Source organism: Pelophylax lessonae (genome assembly GCF_965119305.1).
Source record: "Pelophylax lessonae genome assembly, chromosome: 2".
Classification (NCBI taxonomy): domain Eukaryota; kingdom Metazoa; phylum Chordata; class Amphibia; order Anura; family Ranidae; genus Pelophylax; species Pelophylax lessonae.
Genome location: NC_138769.1, coordinates 748,385,834 through 748,412,170, shown reverse-complemented (window position 1 = coordinate 748,412,170; position 26,337 = coordinate 748,385,834). Strand labels below are relative to the sequence as shown.

At 44.4% G+C, this 26,337-nt stretch overlaps 1 protein-coding gene and 1 pseudogene across 2 annotated transcripts in view; one reads left to right on the top strand and one right to left on the bottom strand.

The window, feature by feature from the left end:
* LOC309548382 overlaps positions 1-26,337 on the bottom strand; it is a 482,992-nt pseudogene that overhangs the window by 329,534 nt on the left and 127,121 nt on the right. The gene's annotated exons all lie outside the window — the stretch shown is intronic.
* Positions 1-26,337, top strand: part of LOC309548379 (uncharacterized protein) — a gene marked incomplete at both ends in the record, with an annotated part of 186,587 nt that overhangs the window by 101,859 nt on the left and 58,391 nt on the right. Inside the window, 1 exon segment of the mRNA XM_082248320.1 lies at positions 17,676-18,717. Within this exon segment, the coding sequence (XP_082104446.1) occupies positions 17,676-18,717 (1,042 nt within the window).

Genomic DNA, 26,337 nt, shown 5'->3' with positions numbered 1-26,337 from the left:
CGCCCACTGTCATACCCTCCACACTCCTCTCCTGTACATACTGCCCACTGTCATACACTCCACACTCCTCTCCTGTACATACTGCTCACTGTCATATCCTCCACACTCCTCTTCTGTACATACTGTCCACTGTCATATCCTCCACACTCCTCTCCTGTACATACCGCCCACTGTCATATCCTCCACACTCCTCTCCTGTACATACCGCCCACTGTCATATCCTCCACACTCCTCTCCTGTACATACCGCTCACTGTCATACCCTCCACACTCCTCTCCTATACATAGTGCCCACTGTCATATCCTCCACACTCCTCTCCTGTACATACCGCTCACTGTCATACCCTCCACACTCCTCTCCTATACATAGTGCCCACTGTCATACCCTCCACACTCCTCTCCTATACATAGTGCTCACTGTCATATCCTCCACACTCCTCTCCTGTACATACCGCTCACTGTCATACCCTCCACTCTCCTCTCCTGTACACACCGCTCACTGTCATATCCTCCACACTCCTCTCCTGTACATACCGCCCACTGTCATATCCTCCACACTCCTCTCCTGTACATACCGCTCACTGTCATACCCTCCACACTCCTCTCCTATACATAGTGCCCACTGTCATACCCTCCACACTCCTCTCCTATACATAGTGCTCACTGTCATATCCTCCACACTCCTCTCCTGTACATACCGCTCACTGTCATACCCTCCACACTCCTCTCCTGTACATACCGCTCACTGTCATACCCTCCACACTCCTCTCCTATACATAGTGCCCACTGTCATACCCTCCACACTCCTCTCCTATACATAGTGCTCACTGTCATATCCTCCACACTCCTCTCCTGTACATACCGCTCACTGTCATACCTCCACACTCCTCTCCTGTATATACTGCCCACTGTCATACCCTCCACACTCCTCTCCTGTACATACCACCCACTGTCATATCCTCCACACTCCTCTCCTGTACATACCGCCCACTGTCATACCCTCTACACTCCTCTCCTGTACATACCGCCCACTGTCATACCCTCCACACTCCTCTCCTGTACATACCGCTCACTGTCATATCCTCCACACTCCTCTCCTGTACATACCGCCCACTGTCATATCCTCCACACTCCTCTTCTGTACATACCGCTCACTGTCATACCCTCCACACTCCTCTCCTGTACATACCGCCCACTGTCATATCCTCCACACTCGTCTCCTATACATACCGCCCACTGTCATATCCTCCACACTCCTCTCCTGTACATACCGCCCACTGTCATACCCTCCACACTCCTCTCCTGTACATACCGCCCACTGTCATACCCTCCACACTCCTCTTCTGTACATACCGCTCACTGTCATACCCTCCACACTCCTCTCCTGTACATACCACTCACTGTCATACCCTCCACACTCCTCTCCCCTACATACCGCCCACTGTCATACCCTCCACACTCCTCTCCTGTACATACTGCCCACTGTCATATCCTCCACACTCCTCTTCTGTACATACTGTCCACTGTCATATCCTCCACACTCCTCTCCTGTACATACCGCCCACTGTCATATCCTCCACACTCCTCTCCTGTACATACCGCCCACTGTCCTATCCTCTACACTCCTCTCCTGTACATACCGCTCACTGTCATACCCTCCACACTCCTCTCCTCTACATACCGCCCACTGTCATACCCTCCACACTCCTCTCCTGTACATACTGCCCACTGTCATACACTCCACACTCCTCTCCTGTACATACTGCTCACTGTCATATCCTCCACACTCCTCTTCTGTACATACTGTCCACTGTCATATCCTCCACACTCCTCTCCTGTACATACCGCCCACTGTCATATCCTCCACACTCCTCTCCTGTACATGCCGCCCACTGTCATATCCTCCACACTCCTCTCCTGTACATACCGCTCACTGTCATACCCTCCACACTCCTCTCCTATACATAGTGCCCACTGTCATATCCTCCACACTCCTCTCCTGTACATACTGCCCACTGTCATACCCTCCACACTCCTCTCCTATACATAGTGCTCACTGTCATATCCTCCACACTCCTCTCCTGTACATACCGCTCACTGTCATACCCTCCACTCTCCTCTCCTGTACACACTGCTCACTGTCATATCCTCCACACTCCTCTCCTGTACATACCGCCCACTGTCATATCCTCCACACTCCTCTCCTGTACATACCGCTCACTGTCATACCCTCCACACTCCTCTCCTATACATAGTGCCCACTGTCATACCCTCCACACTCCTCTCCTATACATAGTGCTCACTGTCATATCCTCCACACTCCTCTCCTGTACATACCGCTCACTGTCATACCCTCCACTCTCCTCTCCTGTACACACCGCTCACTGTCATATCCTCCACACTCCTCTCCTGTACATACCGCCCACTGTCATATCCTCCACACTCCTCTCCTGTACATACCGCTCACTGTCATACCCTCCACACTCCTCTCCTATACATAGTGCCCACTGTCATACCCTCCACACTCCTCTCCTATACATAGTGCTCACTGTCATATCCTCCACACTCCTCTCCTGTACATACCGCTCACTGTCATACCCTCCACACTCCTCTCCTGTACATACCGCTCACTGTCATACCCTCCACACTCCTCTCCTATACATAGTGCCCACTGTCATACCCTCCACACTCCTCTCCTATACATAGTGCTCACTGTCATATCCTCCACACTCCTCTCCTGTACATACCGCTCACTGTCATACCTCCACACTCCTCTCCTGTATATACTGCCCACTGTCATACCCTCCACACTCCTCTCCTGTACATACCACCCACTGTCATATCCTCCACACTCCTCTCCTGTACATACCGCCCACTGTCATACCCTCTACACTCCTCTCCTGTACATACCGCCCACTGTCATACCCTCCACACTCCTCTCCTGTACATACCGCTCACTGTCATATCCTCCACACTCCTCTCCTGTACATACCGCCCACTGTCATATCCTCCACACTCCTCTTCTGTACATACCGCCCACTGTCATACCCTCCACACTCCTCTCCTGTACATACCGCCCACTGTCATATCCTCCACACTCCTCTTCTGTACATACCGCCCACTGTCATACCCTCCACACTCCTCTTCTGTACATACCGCCCACTGTCATATCCTCCACACTCCTCTCCTGTACATACCACCCACTGTCATACCCTCCACACTCCTCTCCTGTACATACCGCTCACTGTCATACCCTCCACACTCCTCTCCTGTACATACCGCCCACTGTCATACCCTCCACACTCCTCTTCTGTACATACCACCCACTGTCATACCCTCCACACTCCTCTCCTGTACATACCACCCACTGTCATACCCTCCACACTCCTCTCCTGTACATACCGCTCACTGTCATACCCTCCACACTCCTCTCCTGTACATACTGCTCACTGTCATACCCTCCACACTCCTCTCCTGTACTGTCACTTTCATAGCTAGGATACTCTCATATCAGTTGAATCTGGACACTGAGACTGAAACTGAGGGGGATAGGTCTCTTCCCTTTTTCTCTTTCCACCTCATGTACTATTCCTTCCACTATGGGTGCAATATTAGACCAGATTGGTTTGTTTATGTCATTTTGCAGACTTGGATGCATCCGCTCCTGAAGCAGGGTTGGTTACTATGATACTCTCCACACTCTTCTCCTGTACATACTGCCCACTGTCATATCCTCCACACTCCTCTCCTGTACATACCGCTCACTGTCATACCCTCCACACTCCTCTCCTGTACATACCGCTCACTGTCATACCCTCCACACTCCTCTCCTCTACATACCGCCCACTGTCATACCCTCCACACTCCTCTCCTGTACATACTGCCCACTGTCATACCCTCCACACTCCTCTCCTGTACATACCACCCACTGTCATATCCTCCACACTCCTCTCCTGTACATACCGCTCACTGTCATACCCTCCACACTCCTCTCCTGTACATACTGCTCACTGTCATACCCTCCACACTCCTCTCCTGTACATACCGCTCACTGTCATACCCTCCACACTCCTCTCCTGTACATACCGCCCACTGTCATACCCTCCACACTCCTCTCCTGTACATACTGCCCACTGTCATATCCTCCACACTCCTCTCCTGTACATACCGCCCACTGTCATACCCTCCACACTCCTCTCCTGTACATACCGCTCACTGTCATACCCTCCACACTCCTCTCCTGTACATACCGCCCACTGTCATATCCTCCACACTCCTCTCCTGTATATACCGCCCACTGTCATATCCTCCACACTCCTCTCCTGTACATACTGCCCACTGTCATACCCTCCACACTCCTCTCCTGTACATACTGCTCACTGTCATATCCTCCACACTCCTCTTCTGTACATACCACTCACTGTCATACCCTCCACACTCCTCTCCTGTACATACTGCTCACTGTCATATCCTCCACACTCCTCTTCTGTACATACTGCCCACTGTCATACCCTCCACACTCCTCTCCTGTACATACTGCTCACTGTCATACCCTCCACACTCCTCTCCTGTACATACTGCTCACTGTCATACCCTCCACACTCCTCTCCTGTACATACCGCCCACTGTCATACCCTCCACACTCCTCTCCTGTACATACCGCCCACTGTCATATCCTCCACACTCCTCTCCTGTACATACCACTCACTGTCATACCCTCCACACTCCTCTCCTGTACTGTCACTTTCATAGCTAGGATACTCTCATATCAGTTGAATCTGGAAACTGAGACTGAAACTGAGGGGGATAGGTCTCTTCCCTTTTTCTCTTTCCACCTCATGTACTATTCCTCCCACTATGGGTGCAATATTAGACCAGATTGGTTTATTTATGTCATTTTGCAGACTTGGATGCATCCGCTCCTAAAGCGTGGATGGTTACTATGAAACGCGTTGGTCATTTTTTGGGTGCACTCTGACCCTATTGATGGCTCTATGCATTATAATCAATTTGATTTGAATATACTATCCTGCATCAAGTGATCTTATAACATAAGGTATTCATGTCCGTGACCACACTAGGTTATGTGCTATGTTGCCATTTTTGCTTCTCTATGCATATGATTGGCTACATGTTATCTGTATGCTCATAGACATATATATGTATCACTGTGATTATGTTATGCTATTTACTGTTTAATACATTAAATAAATACATTGCTTATACTGAGTCACTTTTTAGCCATGCTGTACATGCCTCATATAAAGTCCCAACCATCTCCTTTTTGTAAATCCCTGGCTATTGTCTCTCAAGATTAAACCAGTTACTTGTTTTTGTCTTGAATTGTGGTTTCACCGAGCTGCTTACATTCTGTCCAGCCACTACAAAGTATTTTTGGTTGCTATATCTCATAATTTAGTTATGAGTAGGGATGAGCTTCGAGTTTGAGTCGAAAGTAAGTAAGACTCGAACATCAATTGTTTGATCGTTCGTCGAATGACGAACAAATGTGCTTCTCCGCAAAAAATTTGAATTTCCCACAATGCACTGCATGCGCGCAGCGCGTTATGTGATTGGCCAAAGCATGCACCCTGACCTCATGCTTTGGCCAATCAAATTATCTCTGCCATGATTGGACTAAAGGCGGGCTGCCTTTAGCCAATCATTGCTCAAGGGCCAAGTACACGCCCCACACTACATAAAGGCTGCTCGCGCAGCCGCAGCATGTAGTGTCATTGTGTGGACGATGAGACAGGGACAGGCACGCGATTCAGGCAGGGAGAGAGTAGTTTTTTTTGGAGTTTGTAAGACAGTGCAGAGACATTCCTAGCAGTGTAGGGAGGGCCAGGAACGTGTGTGAGGTAGGGAGAGATTTCTTTCTTTACATCATATCAGACAGTATAGCGCCAGTGAGTGAGTAGCAGTGTAGGGAGGGCCAAGGTTCCTGTGTGAGGTAGGGAGAGATTTCTTTCTTTATATCAGATACCAGTCAGAGTATTGTTCATCAGTCAGTGGGGGAACATTCTATAATATTCACAGACCTATTTGATTATAGATAGCCAACCTATTGCGTCACATCACCTGCTCCACAGGTGCAGGGTGCTGCAAAATCCCTGCGGACTCCAAAAAGTTCATTAGTGTGGGCCTTTCAGCATCTGTGTAGTAAACCGCAGCATTGCTGTTTGCAGCATCTGTCTAAAGCGGATCAAGCGTGGCCAGAACACCAGCCGCTTGGGCACCACATGCTTGACAACGACCTTCCATGCAGTCCATTGGCAACAGCACCTGAAAGAGGCACCAGATCAAAACAAGTATACATCGCCTTGCTTCTCATCTGCGATCTCTAACCCTACTATACATCATGCCTTCTCAAATACCAGCATTGAGAGGGATGATGGTATAGCAATGAGTGGCACAGAGACTTGCACCCAATCTGTTAGCAGTACACCACCGCTTGATTTGAGCAGCAGGCAAATTTCACTACCCCAGTATTTGAACCATAGAAAGAAATACTGTCCCAGCCATCCACATGCTCAGCGTCTTAATGTTAGCTTGGCCAAATTGCTAGCATTACAGTTGCTGCGTTTTCAGCTGGTAGACTCGGCTCCGTTTTGCAAAGTTGTGGAATGCGCTGCGCCACAGTGGCAGGTCCCAAAAAGGCATTTCTTTTCACGTAAGGCCATTCCGGCTCTCTACCGTCATGTAGAAGGTAGTGTTTTGGCCTAGTTGTACAAAGCAATCAGCAGGAAGATGCACATTACTGCTGACTCTTGGTCCAGCAGGCATGGACAGGGACATTACATTTCTTTCACGGCGCACTGGGTAACTCTGCTGGCAGCTGGGAAGGATGCAGGACAGGGTTCGGTGTTGCAGCTTGTTTTGCCACCACGCCTCCAAAAAGCTGGTTCTGCCCATCTGGCTACTCCACCACCTCCTCCTCCATGTCCTCTTCTGCTCAATTCTCCTCTGCATCAGCAGTGCTCCCTAAGCGATCAAGGGGCTACGCAAGCAGTCAGGCTAAAAGATGCCAGGCTGTGCTTCAGTTGGTCTGTCTAGGGGATAGGAGTCACACTGGTGCAGAGATTCTGTCAGCTCTGCAAGGGCAGGCTCAGAGATGGTTGACGCCATGACAGCTTGAGCCAGGAATGGTTGTAGCACCAACCTTTTCTCCGCCCTCCGACAGGGACACTTGACACATGTTCTTGACACATGGCACATGTTATGAATCTGGTAGTGCAGCTTTTCTTGAGCATATAATGCACCAACCTTCTCTCCGCCCTCCGACAGGGACACTTGACACATGTTCTTGACACATGGCACATGTTATGAATCTGGTAGTGCAGCTTTTCTTGAGCATATACCCAGGCTTCCAAGATCTCCTGAGGCAGGCCAGGAAAGTCTGTGGCCATTTCCACTGTTCATTCAATGCCAGTGCTCGCTTATCTGACATTCAACGGGAATTAAACCTGCCCACCAACCTCATTTGTGACATGCCCACCAGGTGGAACTCAATGTTGGCAATGTTGCAGCGGCTACACACAGCAGAGGGCCATCAATGAGTAACTGTGTGAGTATGGCACAAGGACAGGGTCAGGGGAGGGAGCTTGCTTTTTTTTGCCACGCCAGTGGCTTTTGATTAAGGATGCATGCATCGTCCTGTCACCATTTGAGGAGGCCACTCGCATGGGGAGCCAGGACGATGTATACATCAGTGACACTATCTCGCTAGTCCAACTTGCTGGAGCACACCCTGCGTGGAATCATGGACAGGGCACTTGAGGCAGAACAGCGGCAGGAAGAGGAGGACTTCCTTTCCTCACAAGGCCCCCTTTATGCAGATATCTTTCCTGCAGGGCCACAAAACACACAGGAGGAAGAGGAGGAGGATGAGGATTTTGGCAGCATGGATGTAGAGGAAGAGGATAGCATACAGCAGTCTTCAAAGGATGGTTTTGTTTCCCCAGAAACCACAGGAGTTCTATGTGGTTGGGAAGAGGTTGCTCCTGCTGCCAATGTCATCCTTAGTGACTCAGAGGACTCAGAAGCTCATGCCTCCTCCAACTTACGTTGCATGGGCTCCCTGAATCTGCAAAGCCTGCGAAAGGACCGAGGATTTGTGCTGTCAAGGAGAGGGATAATTACTGGTTGGCAACCCTTCTTGATCCACGTTACAAGGGTAAAGTTGCAGAGCTCATCCTGCCTTCGCAGAGGGAGCAGAGGAGGAAATATCTTGAGGAGGCCTTGAAAAAAATTTGTGTACCGCCGTTCCAGACACTGAGAGGTCAACATTCTCCGGACGTGTTCCTGAGGCATCGTTCAGCCAAAGGAGGAGCAGTGGAGAAGGCGGCCGGCTGACCGATGCCTTTAAACAGTTCTTTTGTCCTCAGCAGCACCCAGGGATGTTAGGTTTAAGCAACCATCGGCAGAGTTTCCATCATATAGTGCATGATTATCTAGGTGCAAGAGCAGACTCGGAGACCTTTCCAGTTGCGCATCCACTGGCTTAATGGGTCTTGAGGATGGACTACTGGCCAGAACTTGCTCAATATGCAATGGAGCTACTGGCCTTTCCTGCTTCCAGCCTGCTTTCCAAACGGACGTTCAGTGCTGCTGGAGGTTTTGTGATGGACAAAAGAGTGCGTCTGGCCTCAGACTCTGTTGACCAGCTGACTTTTAACAAAATGAACCAGTCCTGGGTCAACAAGAGCTATCAGGCCCCTGATGCTGATGTAACTGATTGAATTTGCTAGGGGTCTGCCATCCCTTGAAGGCTGCATATGCTGCCTATCCTATTCCTCTACCTTTATTCTGCTAGCTTCCAACAATGTTTTTGGTTTAGGTCACTACCAACCCCCAAGGTCTAATTTTTCTGCACTTGTATGACAGGTGCATACAATTTAAATGCTGTATGTCATTTTAACAGCAGGCCCTGTCCCTGTGCCCTGCTAACTGTGAGGATTTACGGTGTTCAGGCACAATTTTTGGCACTTGTATAGCACAGGCAATTTCAAATGTGTATGAAATTCTTACCAGCAGGTCCCATTCCTGCTTCCAGCAAGAGTAACTGTGAGGCCTTGGTTACGGTGTTCAGGCACCACCTACGTCAATGGCCCAATTTTTGGCACTTGTATAGCACATGCAATTTCAAATTTGTATGGAATTCTTACCAGCAGGTCCCGTTCGTGCTCCCAGCAAGAGTAACTTTGAGGCCTTGGTTACGGTGTTCAGGCACCTTCTTCGGCAAAGGCACAATTTTTGGCACTTGTATAGCACATGCAATTTCAAATTTGTATGGAATTCTTACTAGCAGGTCCCATTCCTGCACCCAGCAAGAGTAACTGTGAGGGGTTGGTTACGGTGTTCAGGCACCACCAACAGCAAAGGCCCACTTTTTGGCACCTGTATGACAAGTACATCCGATTTAAAATTTTTATGGATTTTTTAGCAGCAGGGCCCGTTCCTGTGCCCAGCAAGAGTAACTGTGAGGGGTTACGGTGTTCAGGCACCACCAGCAAACAAGGCCAAATTTTTCTGCAACCATATGACAAGTGCATATGATTTGAAATGTTTATGTATATTTGTATATGACATTTTTTGCTTTATAAATGTCAGTTTTGCAGCAGCAGGCTACATACATCGTAGAAATGCACTACTTTACAGGCACATTCAGGGGACCCCCCAGGCACAATATTTGAAGGAACTTTTCATTTTTATAGTTTCACTTTAAGCCTCATTCAAATTAGTAAATCAGTGTTCCTTTAAAAACGATGTTCCCCAGGTCAGTACCCGGACCCCCATACACTTTTATGGGGCAATAACTTGCATTTAAGCCTTCAAAATTAGGCCCTTTGATTTTCGAGGTTCTAGTCCCATAGACTTCAATGGGGTTCGTTTGTTCGAGCGAACTTATCCTCTGTTCGCGGTGTTCTGGTGTGAACCAAACCGGGGGGTGTTCGGCTCATCACTAGTTATGAGCCAAACACACCGGGGTTCAGTTTGAGGGAGGTTTGCAAAGCATGTAAAGTTCAGGTCCCGAACTCCACTGACTTAACCTCCCTGGCGGTATTCCCGAGTGTGGCTCGGGGTTAATTTTAGAGTACCAAAAGCGGTAACCCAGAGCCAAACACTCAGGATTACACCAGAATCAAACTCACCTTCCCCTGCGATCCCCCGCTGTTCTCCTCCGCCGTCCTAATTCTATTGCTGTATACAATTTCATCTGCATATGATAATGTAATCAGGCAACCCCTGACCTGATGGGGTAATCTGATCAGGAGGGGGAGGTCTATGCTGTATATAAATTGTGTGACTGGTCAATAAAGGAGAATATTCCAAAACTTGTACAAGCTAAGTTGTCGGCTAGCTTTGTATGGGGGGCGGCTGGAATATTTTATATCTACAGTGGTGATCGAAAGTTTGGGCACCCCAGGTAAAAATTTGTATTAATGTGCATAAAGAAGCCAAGGAAAGATGGGAAAATCTCCAAAAGGCATCAAATTACAGATTAGACATTCTTATAATAGGTCAACAAAAGTTAGATTTTATTTCCATCATTTACACTTTCAAAATAACAGAAAACAAAAAAATGGTGTCTGCAAAAGTTTGGGCACCCTGCAGAGTTAATATCTTGTACTGCCCCCTTTGGCAAGTATCCAAGCTTGTAAACGCTTTTTGTAGCCAGCCAAGAGTCTTTCAATTCTTGTTTGAGGTATCTTTGCCCATTCTTCCTTACAAAAGTCTTTGAGATTTTGAGATTTCTGGGCTGTCTGTCACACACTGCTCTTTTAAGGTCTATCCATAGATTTTCAATTATGTTGAGGTCAGGAGATTGTGAAGGCCATGGCAAAACCTTCAGTTTACGCCTCTTGATGTAATCCCCCGTGGATTTCGAGGTGTGTTTAGGATCATTATACATTTGTAGAAGCCATCCTCTCTTTAACTTCAGCTTTTTCACAGATGGCATCGAGTTACCATCCAAAATTTGCTGAAATTTTATTGAATCCATTTTTCCTTCTACTCGTTTGATGTTCCCTGTGCCACTGGCTGCAATACAACCCCAAAGCATGATTGATCCACCCCCATGCTTAACCGTTGGACATTAAATTCTGTGCCCCTTCTTCTCCAAACGTACCTTTGCTCATTCCGGCCAAAAAGTTCAATTGTAACCTCATCGGTCCACAGAACTTGTTTCCAAAATGCATCAGGCTTGTCTATATGTTCATTTGCAAAGTTCAAACGCTGATCTTTGTGGTGAGGAAGTAGAAGAGGTTTTCTTCTGATGACTCTTCCATGAAGACCATATTTGTACAAGTATCTCTTTATAGTGGAATAGTGTACCACAACTCCAGTGTCTGCCAGATATTTCTGGAGGGATCCTGCAGTCAAACGTGAGTTTTGAATTGTTTTTCTCACAATCCTGCGAGCTGTTCTGTCTGATATTTTTCTTGGTCTTCCAGATCTTGCTTTAACTTACACTGTTCCTGATGACTGCCATTTCTTAATTACATTCCGAACAGAGGATATTGACATCTGAAAACGCTTTGCTATCTTCTTATAGCCTTCTCCAGCTTTGTGAGCGTCAACTATTTTCAGTTTCAGTTTTCTAGACAACTGCTTAGAAGATCCCATGGTGCTGATTGTTGGGGCAAGGTCAGATGAGTCTGGGCATTTAAAACCTTTGAGATTGACATCACCTGGTCTTCCCAGACGATGATTGAGAACAATCCATGACACTGGCAGGTCTCAGGATTGCAAAGGGGGCAGTGCATGCTATCAATTCTGCAGGGTGCCCAAACTTTTGCAGGCACCATTTTTTTGTTTTCTGTAACTTTGAAAGTGTCAGTGATGGAAATAAAATCTAACTTTTGTTGACAGATTATAAGAATGTCTAATCTGTAATTTGATGCCTTTTGGAGATTTTTCCATCTTTCCTTGGCTTCTTTATGCACATTAATACAAATTTTTACCTGGGGTGCCCAAACTTTCGATCCCCACGGTATGTTCCAGACTGGAGGAAGCGGTATACTGACGGAAGTCCATGAGCATAGTGTGGGTCGTGGTTCCGTTACATCCTGCTCCCCCTCCTCCTTGCAGACATCTGATGACTGCTTCCTGTACCCCTTTTAAGCCCCTCATGCAGGCAAGTTAACCCTGTCAGGACCACAATCCCTGTAGTCAGGATTAGAAGTTCTTTCCCAACCAAAGTCTCTCCAAGACTCCAAATTCGATTCCAAATTAGAACTTACCAATCCTGCCAGTTACCATGTGATAGCTGTGGGCCCATCACAGCATCACAATAGTAAGCAAGCTGTCATGAATGAAAGCCATTGTTATCATGTGATGGCTATGATTGGTCATAGCTATCACATGATACCCTTCAGCTGTTTACAGTGGCCAGGTACTGAGCACTGTGATTTGCTGTGTCCACCAGACACAGTGGTCACAGAATCGCAGTGCTGTGCATGTGCCCGGGAGCACACCAGCGCACATGTGCACCACGACTTATGGCCTGGGGATGCCGACCACCAGCAGTATATTTACTGTTGGCGGGTGGCAAGTGATTAAAAGAAACTCCTAGACTATAATACCACCATGGTGCAAAAATTCAAAGATGGATTACTTGCCAGCTTAGTGTAAGGTTTTGGCACTCTCAGTGCCTCCTATCACATCATTTCCGGGTGCTTTCCATCTACCTAGATAGATGAAGCACATATAGGTGTGTTTCCCTTTAAGAGTGCTGACATCATCACTGAGCGCCGGACTGAACAGCTATTTAAATCACCAGCTCTCACTCACATGTGTTCGTTCAACCTGCTTTGTGCCTTGATGCTAACCTGTCTTGAAGCTCTCATGCTTGCAAGCATACCTCGCTGTCGGGACCACGCTGCGCTGATCCCTGTATCCCGCTACCGGATCATCCGCTCTTGTCGAACCTCTCCTCTGCTACATTGCTACTAGTGATAAGTACCCCACAGGGGAAACCTCAATAACCTTCATACTAAAGCTTACACTGTCTAGCTCTGCATACTAAGGACTGTTACTACATCTGCACTATCTAGATTGCTAGCTCTTGAGCCTACTATCATCTGCTCTTGCACTGGGTTAGTCTCTCCTGTATGTCATCTGCTATCCTATCATCTACTACCATACATAATTGCTAACCTATCTGCATCCCACCTGTTACTATCTCATTCTCAAGAACATTCCTCTCAAGTGTCTGTCACCTATCGTCTCAACTCAACCTGTCTCTTCAGCCTATCACCTCTATACTACTTTATACATAGATCACTCCAGGAACTTCTTATTGAGTGTGTGTATTTACTTGCTGAATTGAGATCATCCACACATGATGAGTCTTTGGGAGTTGGGATTGGTGTCTCAGCGTTTCTCTACATGACTACTGAAGTGGAATATTTCTGCAGCTGTAAATCCACATCATACATAAAACGCAGGAGCGTTACAGATTGAATGAACCAGATAAAATGGATTCAGCAGAAATGACCACTCAGGTGACACAGTTAACACAACAAGTAACTGCGTTAATACACGCACTTACTGAATTAAAAGAAGACAATCAGGCTCTGACGCAGCAGGTGGCCAGACTGACACAGCCTACTGCTGCTCAACCCCCAGAACCTCTTGTCCTTCTACCAGACAGGTTTGATGGTTCCCGTTCCTCTTTTCTTTTTTTTCGTATGGATTGTGAGCTTCTATTTATCCTTAAGCCTAGGACCTATCATAATGACTTTATTAAAGTGCATGCTGCCATTAATTTGCTTTCTGGCAAAATGAAAACGTGGGCATACGAGAAACTGCAAGAAAAAAGTCCGATCCTAGACAATTGGGAATCATTTGCAATTGCGATGCACTCCCAGTGTCTCCCCTCCCAAAAATCTATTCCTAAACCTGCTCCAGGTAACCGCAGACCCCGGCTACCTAGGGAAAAAAGGAAACCAAATGAATATGGTGATCCTGCCTGGTCATGGTCCAAGCCTGCCTTAAACAGTCAGCCTTGTCACTCTGACACATCTCATTTGAACCCTGATCCTACAGAGATGGATGAGGAGCCTATGGAGATTGGTGCCGTACATGCTAAGTTGTCCTTACAAAAAAAAAAAGATCACAGGAGAATCTGTGGCCTTTGTTTTTATTGTGGAGAAGGGGGACATTTCATTACATCCTGCCCAACCAGACCCCATAGGCCTAAGGCTCTCCCAATGGAGGCCAGGCGAATCCGAACGGTCTTCCCTGAAAAACAGCCTGGAAATTACCAAGGCTGTTGCCAGCCCTGTCCCCATTCTATATCAGAAAAGGACACCCAGAAATTGACAAATATTGGAATAGAGATTCCTTTAACTCCAGTGAACTCGATATCACGTTCTAAAAAACCTCCTGTACCACCTCCTGAGGATACTCTTATTTTTGCAAGCACATTTTTAGCTTCCAATGAAAACATTGAGATTCTTGCACCTGACTGCGTACGCGCTTCTAATGGCACGGTGGTATGTAGGAAGGATCTGAGGATGTTTGAAGAAGCATTGGTTGCTAGGACTACTAGGATTACTTCGGATGGTTATGCGTCCGATTCTAGTGAGGGGTTCATGTAGCAGATACCCTAACAACAAGTCCGATCCGATTCTCACATCGGTTACCAACCTGATCCGATTTTCATATCGGCAACAAGTGATCCGATTCTCACATCGGTTACCAACCTGATCCGATTCTCGTATCGGCAACAAGTGATCCGATTCTCACATCGGTTACCAACCTGATCCGATTCTCGTATCGGCAACAAGTGATCCGATTCTCGTATCGGCAACAAGTGATCCGATTCTCACATCGGTTACCAACCTGATCCGATTCTCGTATCGGCAACCAGCCTTATCCGATTCTCGTATCGGCAACCAGTCTTATCCGATTCTCGTATCGGCAACCAGTCTTATCCGATTCTCGTATCGGCAACCAGTCTTATCCGATTCTCGTATCGGCAACCAGCCTTATCCGATTCTCGTATCGGCAACCAGTCTTATCCGATTCTCGTATCGGCAACCAGTCTTATCCGATTCTCGTATCGGCAACCAGTATTTTCCGATTCTTATATCGACAACCAGCCTTAGAGGCCTTCCGGAGCCGGCCTTACGGGGGGGTACTGTAAGGTTCTGGCACTCTCAGTGCCTCCTATCACATCATTTCCGGGTGCTTTCCATCTACCTAGATAGATGAAGCACATATAGGTGTGTTTCCCTTTAAGAGTGCTGACATCATCACTGAGCGCCGGGCTGAACAGCTATTTAAATCACCAGCTCTCACTCACATGTGTTCGTTCAACCTGCTTTGTGCCTTGATGCTAACCTGTCTTGAAGCTCTCATGCTTGCAAGCATACCTCGCTGTCGGAACCACGCTGCGCTGATCCCTGTATCCCGCTACCGGATCATCCGCTCTTGTCGAACCTCTCCTCTGCTACATTGCTACTAGTGATAAGTACCCCACAGGGGAAACCTCAATAACCTTCATACTAAAGCTTACACTGTCTAGCTCTGCATACTAAGGACTGTTACTACATCTGCACTATCTAGATTGCTAGCTCTTGAGCCTACTATCATCTGCTCTTGCACTGGGTTAGTCTCTCCTGTATGTCATCTGCTATCCTATCATCTACTACCATACATAATTGCTAACCTATCTGCATCCCACCTGTTACTATCTCATTCTCAAGAACATTCCTCTCAAGTGTCTGTCACCTATCGTCTCAACTCAACCTGTTTCTTCAGCCTATCACCTCTATACTACTTTATACATAGATCACTCCAGGAACTTCTTATTGAGTGTGTGTATTTACTTGCTGAATTGAGATCATCCACACATGATGAGTCTTTGGGAGTTGGGATTGGTGTCTCAGCGTTTCTCTACATGACTACTGAAGTGGAATATTTCTGAAGCTGTAAATCCACATCATACATAAAACGCAGGAGCGTTACACTTAGACACTTGCCTCATAAAGGGGCCCCACCTTATAGGTGAGAGATAAGAATGTCTCTAATGTTTAAAAAGATGTTTCTGCAGTGCAGACAAAACCCGATTAGGACTTTTTATCCAAGGAGCCAAACACTGGTCCATTTCCCCTCCTAACAACAGATGTTATTTGCTTGGAACAATATTTAACCACTTCAATCCAAGGATTCCACTGTCTCCCTTTAGAGGACAATGATGTTATCAATATAACTTTTGTTTGGTGCCAAGTCCGATTGCAGCTTGCCATACCTCTTCCTCCAATTTACTTAGATAGATATTGGACATGCTGGAAGCGTACTTAGATCCCATGGCAACTACTTTATGTTGTCTGTAATAGGTTTTATTGTGTCAAAAATTATTACTGCCCATGGCAAGATTATATAATAAATTATTTTTGTTCTGACAATATTTAGATTTGGTGCCCAATGCCCATTTACAGATGTCAGATCATCCTGTTGGTGTATGTTTGTGTATAAGTCAATAGTGGCGAAAATAATATTTTTCTCCACTGGGTATTCCTCAAGAATGTTTATAAGCTGCTTACTGTCCCCTAAATATGAGGGCTAATCCTGTGCCAGAGGTTACAGATAGCAATCAGCATACTCTCCCAATCTCGAAAATAATGAATCAATACCACTCAATATAGGCCATGTTCCTACCCTAGCTGGTAAATACTCGGTTTTCCTTTCACAGGTGTTTTCCTAAAAGACGCCTTAGGGAAAACCCAAGTTACACTCACTGGTAACGTCTTCTCCAGGAAATTTTCAGGATAGCAATGACTGCTCATCCATGGTTTTGGAATAATAGGATTGGTTTGTGGTCATATTATGCTTTCTTTTGTGTTATTTTGTCTTTCCAGCAAGCCGGAGGTACTCAGAATGAACTGAGGGGCTAGCTGGAGACATTACTTTTAAAAGATTGGGAGATGCAGTGTTTCCTGTGAATGGGTGGATGAGTCTTCTCTCTCAAAGGTGTTGTCTTGAAAGACTTCTGGAAAAGACGTTACTGGTGACAGTAACTTGGGTTTTCAAAATTTGCCTCCTATTGACCTCAATGGGGTTTACATTTACATCTGCAATGTATGGATTTTTAAATGGACTTCCGAAACTTGCCCGCAAGCCAATCCCAAGCACAACTGTCCTTCACTATTCAGCACAATGAATGAAGAATGAGATTTTCCTGCAAAAAAATTGTCAATTTTACCAGTCAATGGGAATAATAGAATGTCTTCAATAAAGCAGAATACAAATATTTAAACATGTAGAATACTGTACATATTCCTTATATATATATATGTATATATATATAATATATTTAATAATTAAAATAAAAAATAGAAAGCAACTTTATTTAACCCTTTATATAGAATTCTGACTTTCTAAACTTTTTTCTGTATAGGTGGATTGATGAACTAAGTTTTTGCTCATGTTGGTCTTTATCAATACAACTAAGTCAGTTGAGAAACCAGCCATAAGTCTTAAATGACAGAAAGTCTTTTTTGCAGTTCACTGGAGGATTCAACATTGATCCAGCCTCAGAAGACATTAAGAGAGAAGTTGATTCAGTGTTCTAGAAGTGACAATGGCTTTACAGTAAAGTCCAATCCATGTACACATAAGGGAAGTCATTTTAGAAGATATTTCTTGTTTGGAATGTTCCAAAAGTTTTACAATGGAGGCAAAATGTATCACACACCGTAATGTTCACACTGGAGAGAAGTCATATAAGTGCTCTGAATGTAAAAAAGGGTTTTTAACCAAGAGAGAGCTCCTCACACACCAGAGGGTTCACAGTGGAAGGAAACCTTTTCAGTGTTCTGAATGTGACAAAAGTTTTACGCAGAAGGGTAATCTTATCACACACAAGATGATTCACACTGGAGAGAAGCCATATCAGTGTTCTGAATGTGACAAGGCTTTTACACTGAAAGATAATCTTATCAATCACAAGATGATTCACACTGGTGAGAAACCATATCAATGTTCAGAATGTGCCAAAGCTTTTACATTTAAGTCAAATCTTATCACACACCAGATGATTCACACCGGAGAGAAGCCATATAAGTGTTCTGAATGTAACAAAGCTTTTACAACAAAGAGAGAGTTTATCACACACCAGAGGGTTCACACTGGAGAGAAGCCATATCCGTGTTCCGAATGTAACAAAGCTTTTAAAACAAAGTCACACCTTATCACCCACCAGATGATTCACACTGGAAGGAAGCCATATCAGTGTTGTGAATGTGATAAAGCTTTTTCAGAGAAGAAAGATCTGATCAGACACCAGATGATTCACACTGGAGAGAAGCCATATGAGTGTCCTGCATGTGACAAAGCTTATACAGACATGAAAGGACTTAAAAGACACCAGAAGATTCACATTGAAGAGAAGAAATATTTATGTTCTGAATGTGACAAAGCGTTTACACAGAAGTCAAGCCTTATCAGACACCAGAGGGTTCACACTGGGGAGAAACCATATCAGTGTTCTGAATGTGACAAAGCTTTTACAAAGATGGAAAACCTTTTCCAACATGAGAGGGTCCACACCAGAGAGAAGCCATACCAATGTTCTGAATGTGGCAAAGCTTTTGCAGTGGAGTCAAACCTTACCAGACACAAGAGGGTTCACACTGGGGAGAAGCCGTATCAGTGTTCAGAATGTGATAAAGCTTTTACAGGAAAGTCAAGCCTTATCAGACACCAGAGGGTTCACACTGGAGAGAAACTTTATCAGTGTTCTAAATGTGACAAAGCTTTTACACAAAAACTAAACCTTATCACACATCAAAGGGTTCACGCTAGAGAGAAGCCATTTCAATGAACTGAGTGTGACAAAGCTTTTACGGTTAATGCCAGGCTAATCTATCACCAGAGGATTCACAAGCTTCAGCTGCAGTGAGGAAAAAGAGGGGATAATAAAGGGGTAGCAGCTAAGCTTCAATGAAAGACTTTGGGATGTCTCATTAGTTTTACACCTTGTGTCATTGCACAAGGAGGACCCTCATCCTGCCAACATCCAATTATATATGAAAAGAAAAGAGAAAATTGAAAACTAGTTTCTCAAAAACATGGCAGACTTTGTAGGCACAACATGAGGCTCTTAATTAAAATGTACGTATAAGCTTTATTCCATACATTCTAAAACACCTTGTATTATAAAACAACAATGTAACACCCTCTATATTCAGTAGATCAAAGCAATAACCAATCCAGCAAACATGGAGGACAATTCTAATCATTCAGGCTGGTAAAGATGTGGGAAAGTCCATCAAAAGGAGTTATGTACAGTATCTCACAAAAGTGAGTATACCCCTCACATTTTTGTAAATATTTTATTCTATCTTTTCATGTGACAACACTGAAGAAATGACACTTTGCTACAATGTAAAGTAGTGAGTGTACAGCTTGTATAAATTTGCTGTCTCCTCAAAATAACTCAACACACAGCCATTAATGTCTAAACCACTGGTAAAAATAGTGAGTAGACCCCTAAGTGAAAATGTCCAAATTGGACCCAATCAGCCATTTTCCCTCCCCGGTGTCATGTGACCCGTTAGTGTTACAAGGTCTCAGGTGTGAATGGGGAGCAGGTGTGTTAAATTATGTGTTATCGCTCTCACTCTCTCATACTGGTCACTGCAAGTTCAACATGGCAGCTAATGGCAAAGAGCTCTCTGAGGATCTGAAAAAAAAGAATTGTTGCTATACAGATGGCCTAGGCTATATGAAGATTGCCAAGACCCTGAAACTGAGCTGCAGCACCGTGGCCAAGACTATACAGTGGTTTAACAGGACAGGTTCCACTCAGAAAAAGCCTTGCCATGGTTGCCCACAGTAGTTGAGTGCACATGCTCCGCGTCATATCCAGAGATTGTCTTTGGGAAATAGATGTATGAGCTCAGACCATACGCTGCACACTGCATCAAATTGGTCTGCATGGCTGTCATCCCAGAAGGAAGACTCTTCTAAAGATGATGCACAACAAAGCCTGCAAACAGTTTGTTGAAGAAAAGCAGACTAAGGACATGGATTACTGGAATCATGTCCTGTGGTCTAAGGAGACCAAGATAAACTTTTTTGGTTCAGATGGTGAGAAGTGTGTGTGGCGGCAACCAGGTGAGGAGTACAAAGACAAGTGTGTCTTGCCTACAGTCAAGCATGGTGGTGGGAGTGTCATGGTCTGGGGCTGCATGAGTGCTGCCGGCACTGGGGAGCTACAGTTCATTGAGGGAACCATAAATGCCAACATGTACTGTGACATACTGAAGCAGAGTATGATCTCCTCCCTTCGGAGACTGGGCTGCAGGGCATGATAACAATCCCAAACACACCTCCAATACGACCACTGCCTTGCTAAAGAAGATGAGGGTATAGTTGATGGACTGGCCAAGCATGTCTCCAGACCTAAACCCTAATGAGCATCTGTGGGGCATCCTCCACAGTAAAGTGGAGGAGCGCAAGGTCTCTAACATCCACCAGCTCCGTGATGTCATCATGGAGGAGTGAAAGAGGACTCCAGTGGCAACCTGTAAAGCTCTGGTGAACTCCATGCCCAAGAGGGTTAGGACAATGCTGAAAAATAATGGTGGCTACACAAAATAGACACTTTGGGCCCAATTTGGACATTGTCACTTAGGGGTGTACTCACTTTTGTTACCAGCGGTTTAGACATTAATGGCTGTGTGTTGAGTTATTTTGAGGGGACAGCAAATTTACACTGTTATACAAGCTGTACACTCACTACTTTACATTGTAGCAAAGTGTCATTTCTTCAGTGTTGTCACTGAAAAGAAAAGAAGGAATACAATATTTACAAAAACGTGAGGGGTGTACTCACTTTTGTGAGATACTGTATATGTAGTAACAATGCAGGTATGCAGAGTAACATTCCCAAATCCTTTATGCTGGAATAGTCAACTCGTTTCGCAAGACTGACTTGCTTCCTCAGGACTGGTTGGGTGGGTGCTATTCCAAATATACAGAATATTACATAAGTATCATAACAAAAGTACAAATATATACAGTTTACATTTAGAAGAGTATATTTCATATTATTGTATGTATATGTATATATATCATCATTCATTCATTCAAAAAGGTTTCATTGAGGTAATAAAAGCAGATACAAGGTAGATAAATGCATTGGAGGGAGGGGGTGTTCTCCCTTCAAGGGAATTTCAAACATATAAAACAGTAAATTGACATCTAGCAGGTTGCAACATAGACATGCCATATGTGATAAGGTGTACATACTAGAGCAATAATGTTACCTCAACACTAGACCCCCACGGAAGGGGTCAAAGTGAAAAGGGCGGAATAGAAAGAAGGAGAGAGGAAAACTTAAGAGTTGGAGAGGATAATAGAATGAACAAGAAAAGATATTAGATACGCATCTGGCTCTGTTTGGTCTCGTTCATATAGGACATAGGGGAAGTGGGTCCAGCACCTAGGATGTGATGTTCATATGGTAGCTTAATACTTCTGGGATGAGCTAGACACAGATACCTGTGTTTGAGAAATGTATCACTTTGCAGATGAGCTTTGGCAAAGAGAAATTCTATGCTGCAGTGGTCATTAATGATAGAAATGAGGGAGGAGAAAGGTGGTGGATGTGGATCCTTCCATGCACACGCTAGGGTTATATGTGCTGCTATCAAGATATGTGTTACAGTGGAAGGAGTACCACAGACCAGAGGGAGCGATCTAGACCAAAGAGAGCCATTTGCGGAGTCAACTTTTGTGGAATGTGAGTAATGTCCTCAATTAAGGAAGAAACGTCCTTCCAAAAGGAAGCTATGGTGGGACAACCCCACCAAATATGGAAAATGTCACCTACAATATCACAGTTCCCCCAGAAGTTCGGGGATTGATATGGAAAAATATGGGCACGTTTATGAGGTGTATAGTACCATTTATTAAAGATTTTCATGAGGGTTTCCCAGTGGGATACATTTTTGGAGACGGTAGTAGGAACTTTGAGGGTGCGGTACCAAACCTTGGGTGGGAGGGAGATCTGTAGTTTTGATTCCCAGAAGATCACACTGGAGGGTTTACAAGTGAATGTTGGCCAAGATAGGACATTGTAGATGTATGAGATTCCTTTAGTCTTAGTGGATGGCTGGATGCAGAATAAGAGCAAGTCTTTAGAAATTGTTTCCTGATTGGTGGTTAGCGTGGATAGAACATGTCAAATCCCGAGGAAGATATATATCTACTTTTGTTATGATACTTATGTAATATTCTGTATATTTTGAATAGCACCCACCCAATCAGTCCTGAGGAAGCAAGTCATCTTGGGAAACGTGTTGACTATTCCAGCATGGAGGATTTGGGAATGTGACTCTGCATACCTGCATTGTTACTACACATACTGTACATACCTCCTTTAGATGGACTTTCCCACATCTTTACCAGCCTGAATGATTAGAATTTTCCTCCATGTTTGCTGGATTGGGTATTGCTTTGATCTACTGAATGTAGAGGGTGTTACATTGTTGTTTTTTTAATACAAGATGTTTTAAAATTGATGGAACACAGATTTTCCTTTTAATTAACCACTTAACCCCCGGAAGATTTTACTGCCTTCCTGACCAGGGTTTTTTTGCGAATTTTTACTGCGTGACTTTAACGGACAATTGCGCGGTCGTGCAAAGCTTTACCTAAACGAATTTGACGTCCTTTTTTTCCCACAAACAGAGATTTCTTTTGGTGGTATTTGATCACCTGTGCGATTTTTACTTTTTGCGCTATAAACAAAAAAAGAGCGTAAATTTTGCAAACATAACAATATTTTTCACATTTTTTTATATGAAATTCCCCCCCAAAAAATGTAAAAATCAAAATTTTTTAACATTTTTGGCCAATTTGTTTTCTGCTACATATGTTTGGTAAAAAAATTGCAAAAAGCGTATTTTGATTGGTTTGCGCAAACGTTATTGCGTTTACTAACTAAGGGAAAGATTTCGGTCATTTTTGGTGGGTTTTTTTAACGCGTAATGGCGGTGATCTGCGATTTTTTTTGCGGTACTGCGACATTGGGGCGGACAGATCGGACCCTTGACTGACATTTTTGACACTTTTGGGGTTACCAGTGACATTACTGCAGTAATCAGTGCTATACATATGCACTGTTACTGCAAAATGACACTGGCAGGGAAGGGGTTAACTTTATTGGGGAGGGAGGGGTTAAGTGTGTCCTTAGGGGCGTGCTTTTTACTGTGATTGGCTGTGGCTACTAGTGTAGGAACAGTGATCAACGGTCCTACATAGTAGACCCGTATGATCACTGTTTCTACACAGGAGAGAATGACAGGCGGCTTGTTTACATCAGCCGCCTGACTGTCTCCCTCTGTACCGACGATCGGCAAGTGACCGGTGGACATCGGGTCCGCCGGTCACACGCACTAACTTCCCTGTGAACGAGCCTCCACGGGCGCACGCCTGCCCGCTATTGGCTCAAAAGGAAGTGACAGGCAAGCGACGTAGATCTACGTCACTTTGCCTGGCCGGGGCTGACAACCGGTCAGCAACCGGTTAAGAGCCTCATGTTGTGCCTACAAAGTCCATTTTCTTAAAAAATTAGTTTTCTATTTTCTCTTTTCTTTTACGCCTCGTGTCATCTCACAACCTAGTAAAAAGTGAAAAGGTTTATTGCTATTTTGAAAAAAACAAACTAAAATAACTGAGCAAACAGGAATGTAATAGCTACTTTAGAATTAATGTCCATCAGACACAACCTAGAAAGTCTTTGACTATTCTACATTTTGCCATTTTTTGGGGGCAAGCATCAATGAAGTGTATTTCCTCATAATTCTCGTCTGAAGCCTTTTTATGGAGCTTTGCCTAGACATGTAATGCATTTTCATGATTCAGCAACTGGGTTGTGTTCCCAATTGTTTTTTTCATTGCCTAATCCTGAGCTAATACATGATCAACACTGCCTCAGTAATGGACACTGGTCTTGCCAAGCCTCTGAAGCCTTCAGTGGGAGAGTCCTTTCCAGGTTCTGCTGACAATTGCTATATCAGTCAATCATGAGAACTCCAGCTAAGCCCATCTTATCCATGTATGTTTTCCTCCTCCTCCCTTCCCATGATCAATGCCTCCTTTCCATGTTCCACCTCCTCTCGTGGATGACAGTTTTGCGACCAGGGACACCAGCCATGCAGAAGTCCCCATTTTACGAGAAAGCAACTTCTTAAACTGGCACAGGTAGCTGCTGTTTTAGGGGATGCATTCAACATTACCACCTAATCCCAGCTGGCTACTTGTGTTTTATTCAGTTCTGGTAAAAGTCTAAAGGATTCCATCAGGAGAAGATTGGATGTCCTTATTATCTAGTTTTTCTGTCCATCTATTGGTCATCTCCATAGACTAATCATACAGTACAGCTACCAGAGATCTGAACTTACAAAGTGCTGAGTATGTGGTCATATTCCTACAACTTCTACAGGGGGACTGAAATTTCTCTGATTGGGGTTCTCTTTATTGATTAAATGGACAGATTTTTTTTTGGTAAACTTTATTTGTGAAGAACACTTTTTGACCTCAAAAACATTGTGATGTTAATTGTAACTGTTATGTAACGGTATCAGCCAAATGATCAGACCAGTGGTAATGTGCAATTTCTACTTTACTTAACAATGAAAACCAATGTAGATTACACAGGAGATCATGTGGACAGGGGTTTGCAGTACAAAACAGCAATATGAGGAAGGGGGAAAGAGTCATAAAACATATGAAAACAAGTATATTTCAATTCTAATAATGGCCACTAGATGGCAGCAGAGTGCTCTGAGTTCAGTTTACTGATAGGATAGAGAGATGAAGATTTCTCGCGTGTTCCAAGATGATAATCATTCATTCAGCAGACTGTGAGCTGAGGGATTTCCTGCTGGCACAGACTTCACACTGGCACTGCTGATGCTGACTTCGGTCAGGAGGCTCTGGGGGCTGTAGATAGGACCATCCCACTGCTTGGACAACTTCTTCACATGGACTGTAACAGAGTCCTCTCCAGTGACTGGGGCTTGGAAAGATGCTGTGTGCTCTTTTGCTCACTGCTGGTGGCCCACACACCAGACTGATCAGATGAGGACCCAGCACCTGGGGACAGCTCACTTGCCCAGTCACTGCTGTCCCATCAGGCAGGATCTCTCTGAGCACAGGAAGCTGGCATTTATACTCCCTGGGCGTGTCCAGGAACTCAGGGGATGCTGGAAGCTCAGAGGATTGTGGGGAATTGAGTTAAAAGGGACTTGCACCTGCATCTGAATAAAGGGGCACACCACTACATAACTATGGGCAAAATTAATAATGACATAAATGGTGCAATCTGTCATTAACCATTTTATTCCCCGGGCCTTTTTTTCTCTAAACCCCTTGAGTCACAGAGCATTTTCTTTTCCATTTTGGCAACGTCTCAGTTCTGCACATTATATCTTTAGCATTTGTAGTTTACTAAAATGTATTATATATCAACACATTTTCGGGACTGATAGGGCTTTACCCACCTGAGCCCTGAAAGGTTTTACCTCTTTCATGACCAGGGAATTTTTTGCTATTCAGCACTGCGCTATTTAACTGGTAATTTATGGGTCATGCAATGCTTAATTCCAATGAAATTTATATGATTTGTTTCACATAAATAAAACTTTCTTTTAGTGGCATTTGGTCACCGCTCGCTGTGTTTCTTATTTTTTGCCATTAAAATAAGAAAAAAGAATGAAAAAAAAACCAGAAACAATATTTTCTACTTTCTGTTATAAAACATATCCAATAAAAATGGAAAAAAAAATCATATTTCTTCATAAATGTTGGCAAAAATGTATTCTGCTACATGTGCTTTGGTAAAAAAAAAAAAAAAAAAACAAACAAAGTACATATTCTGATGGCCTATCTCATTTCTTGGGGCCCCTACAATGTCAGGACAGTACAAATACCCCCCAAATGACCCCTTTTTGGAATATAGACAGTCTGAGGTATTTATTGAGAGGCATGGAGAGTTTTTTTTAAGTTGTATTTTTTCATCAAAATATTTGGGACAATTAAGTAATTTGTTTTTGTTTTTTTCAACATATTTTTTTTTTTTTTTTACATACTGTCACCAACCCAGTAAAGTCATCATATGACTAATGTGGTGGTGAGTAGTGATACTGACTGGTGACAGTATGTTAAAAAGAAATAAGTAAATACTTTTTTTTATTCGTTTTTAACAATTTATTTTTATAATTGTTTTACATACTTTTATCACAGTAGTTTATAAACATTGTACTACTTGGGGGGAGGGGGTTATCAGGGAGTTTTTTTAAATTTTTTGATACTT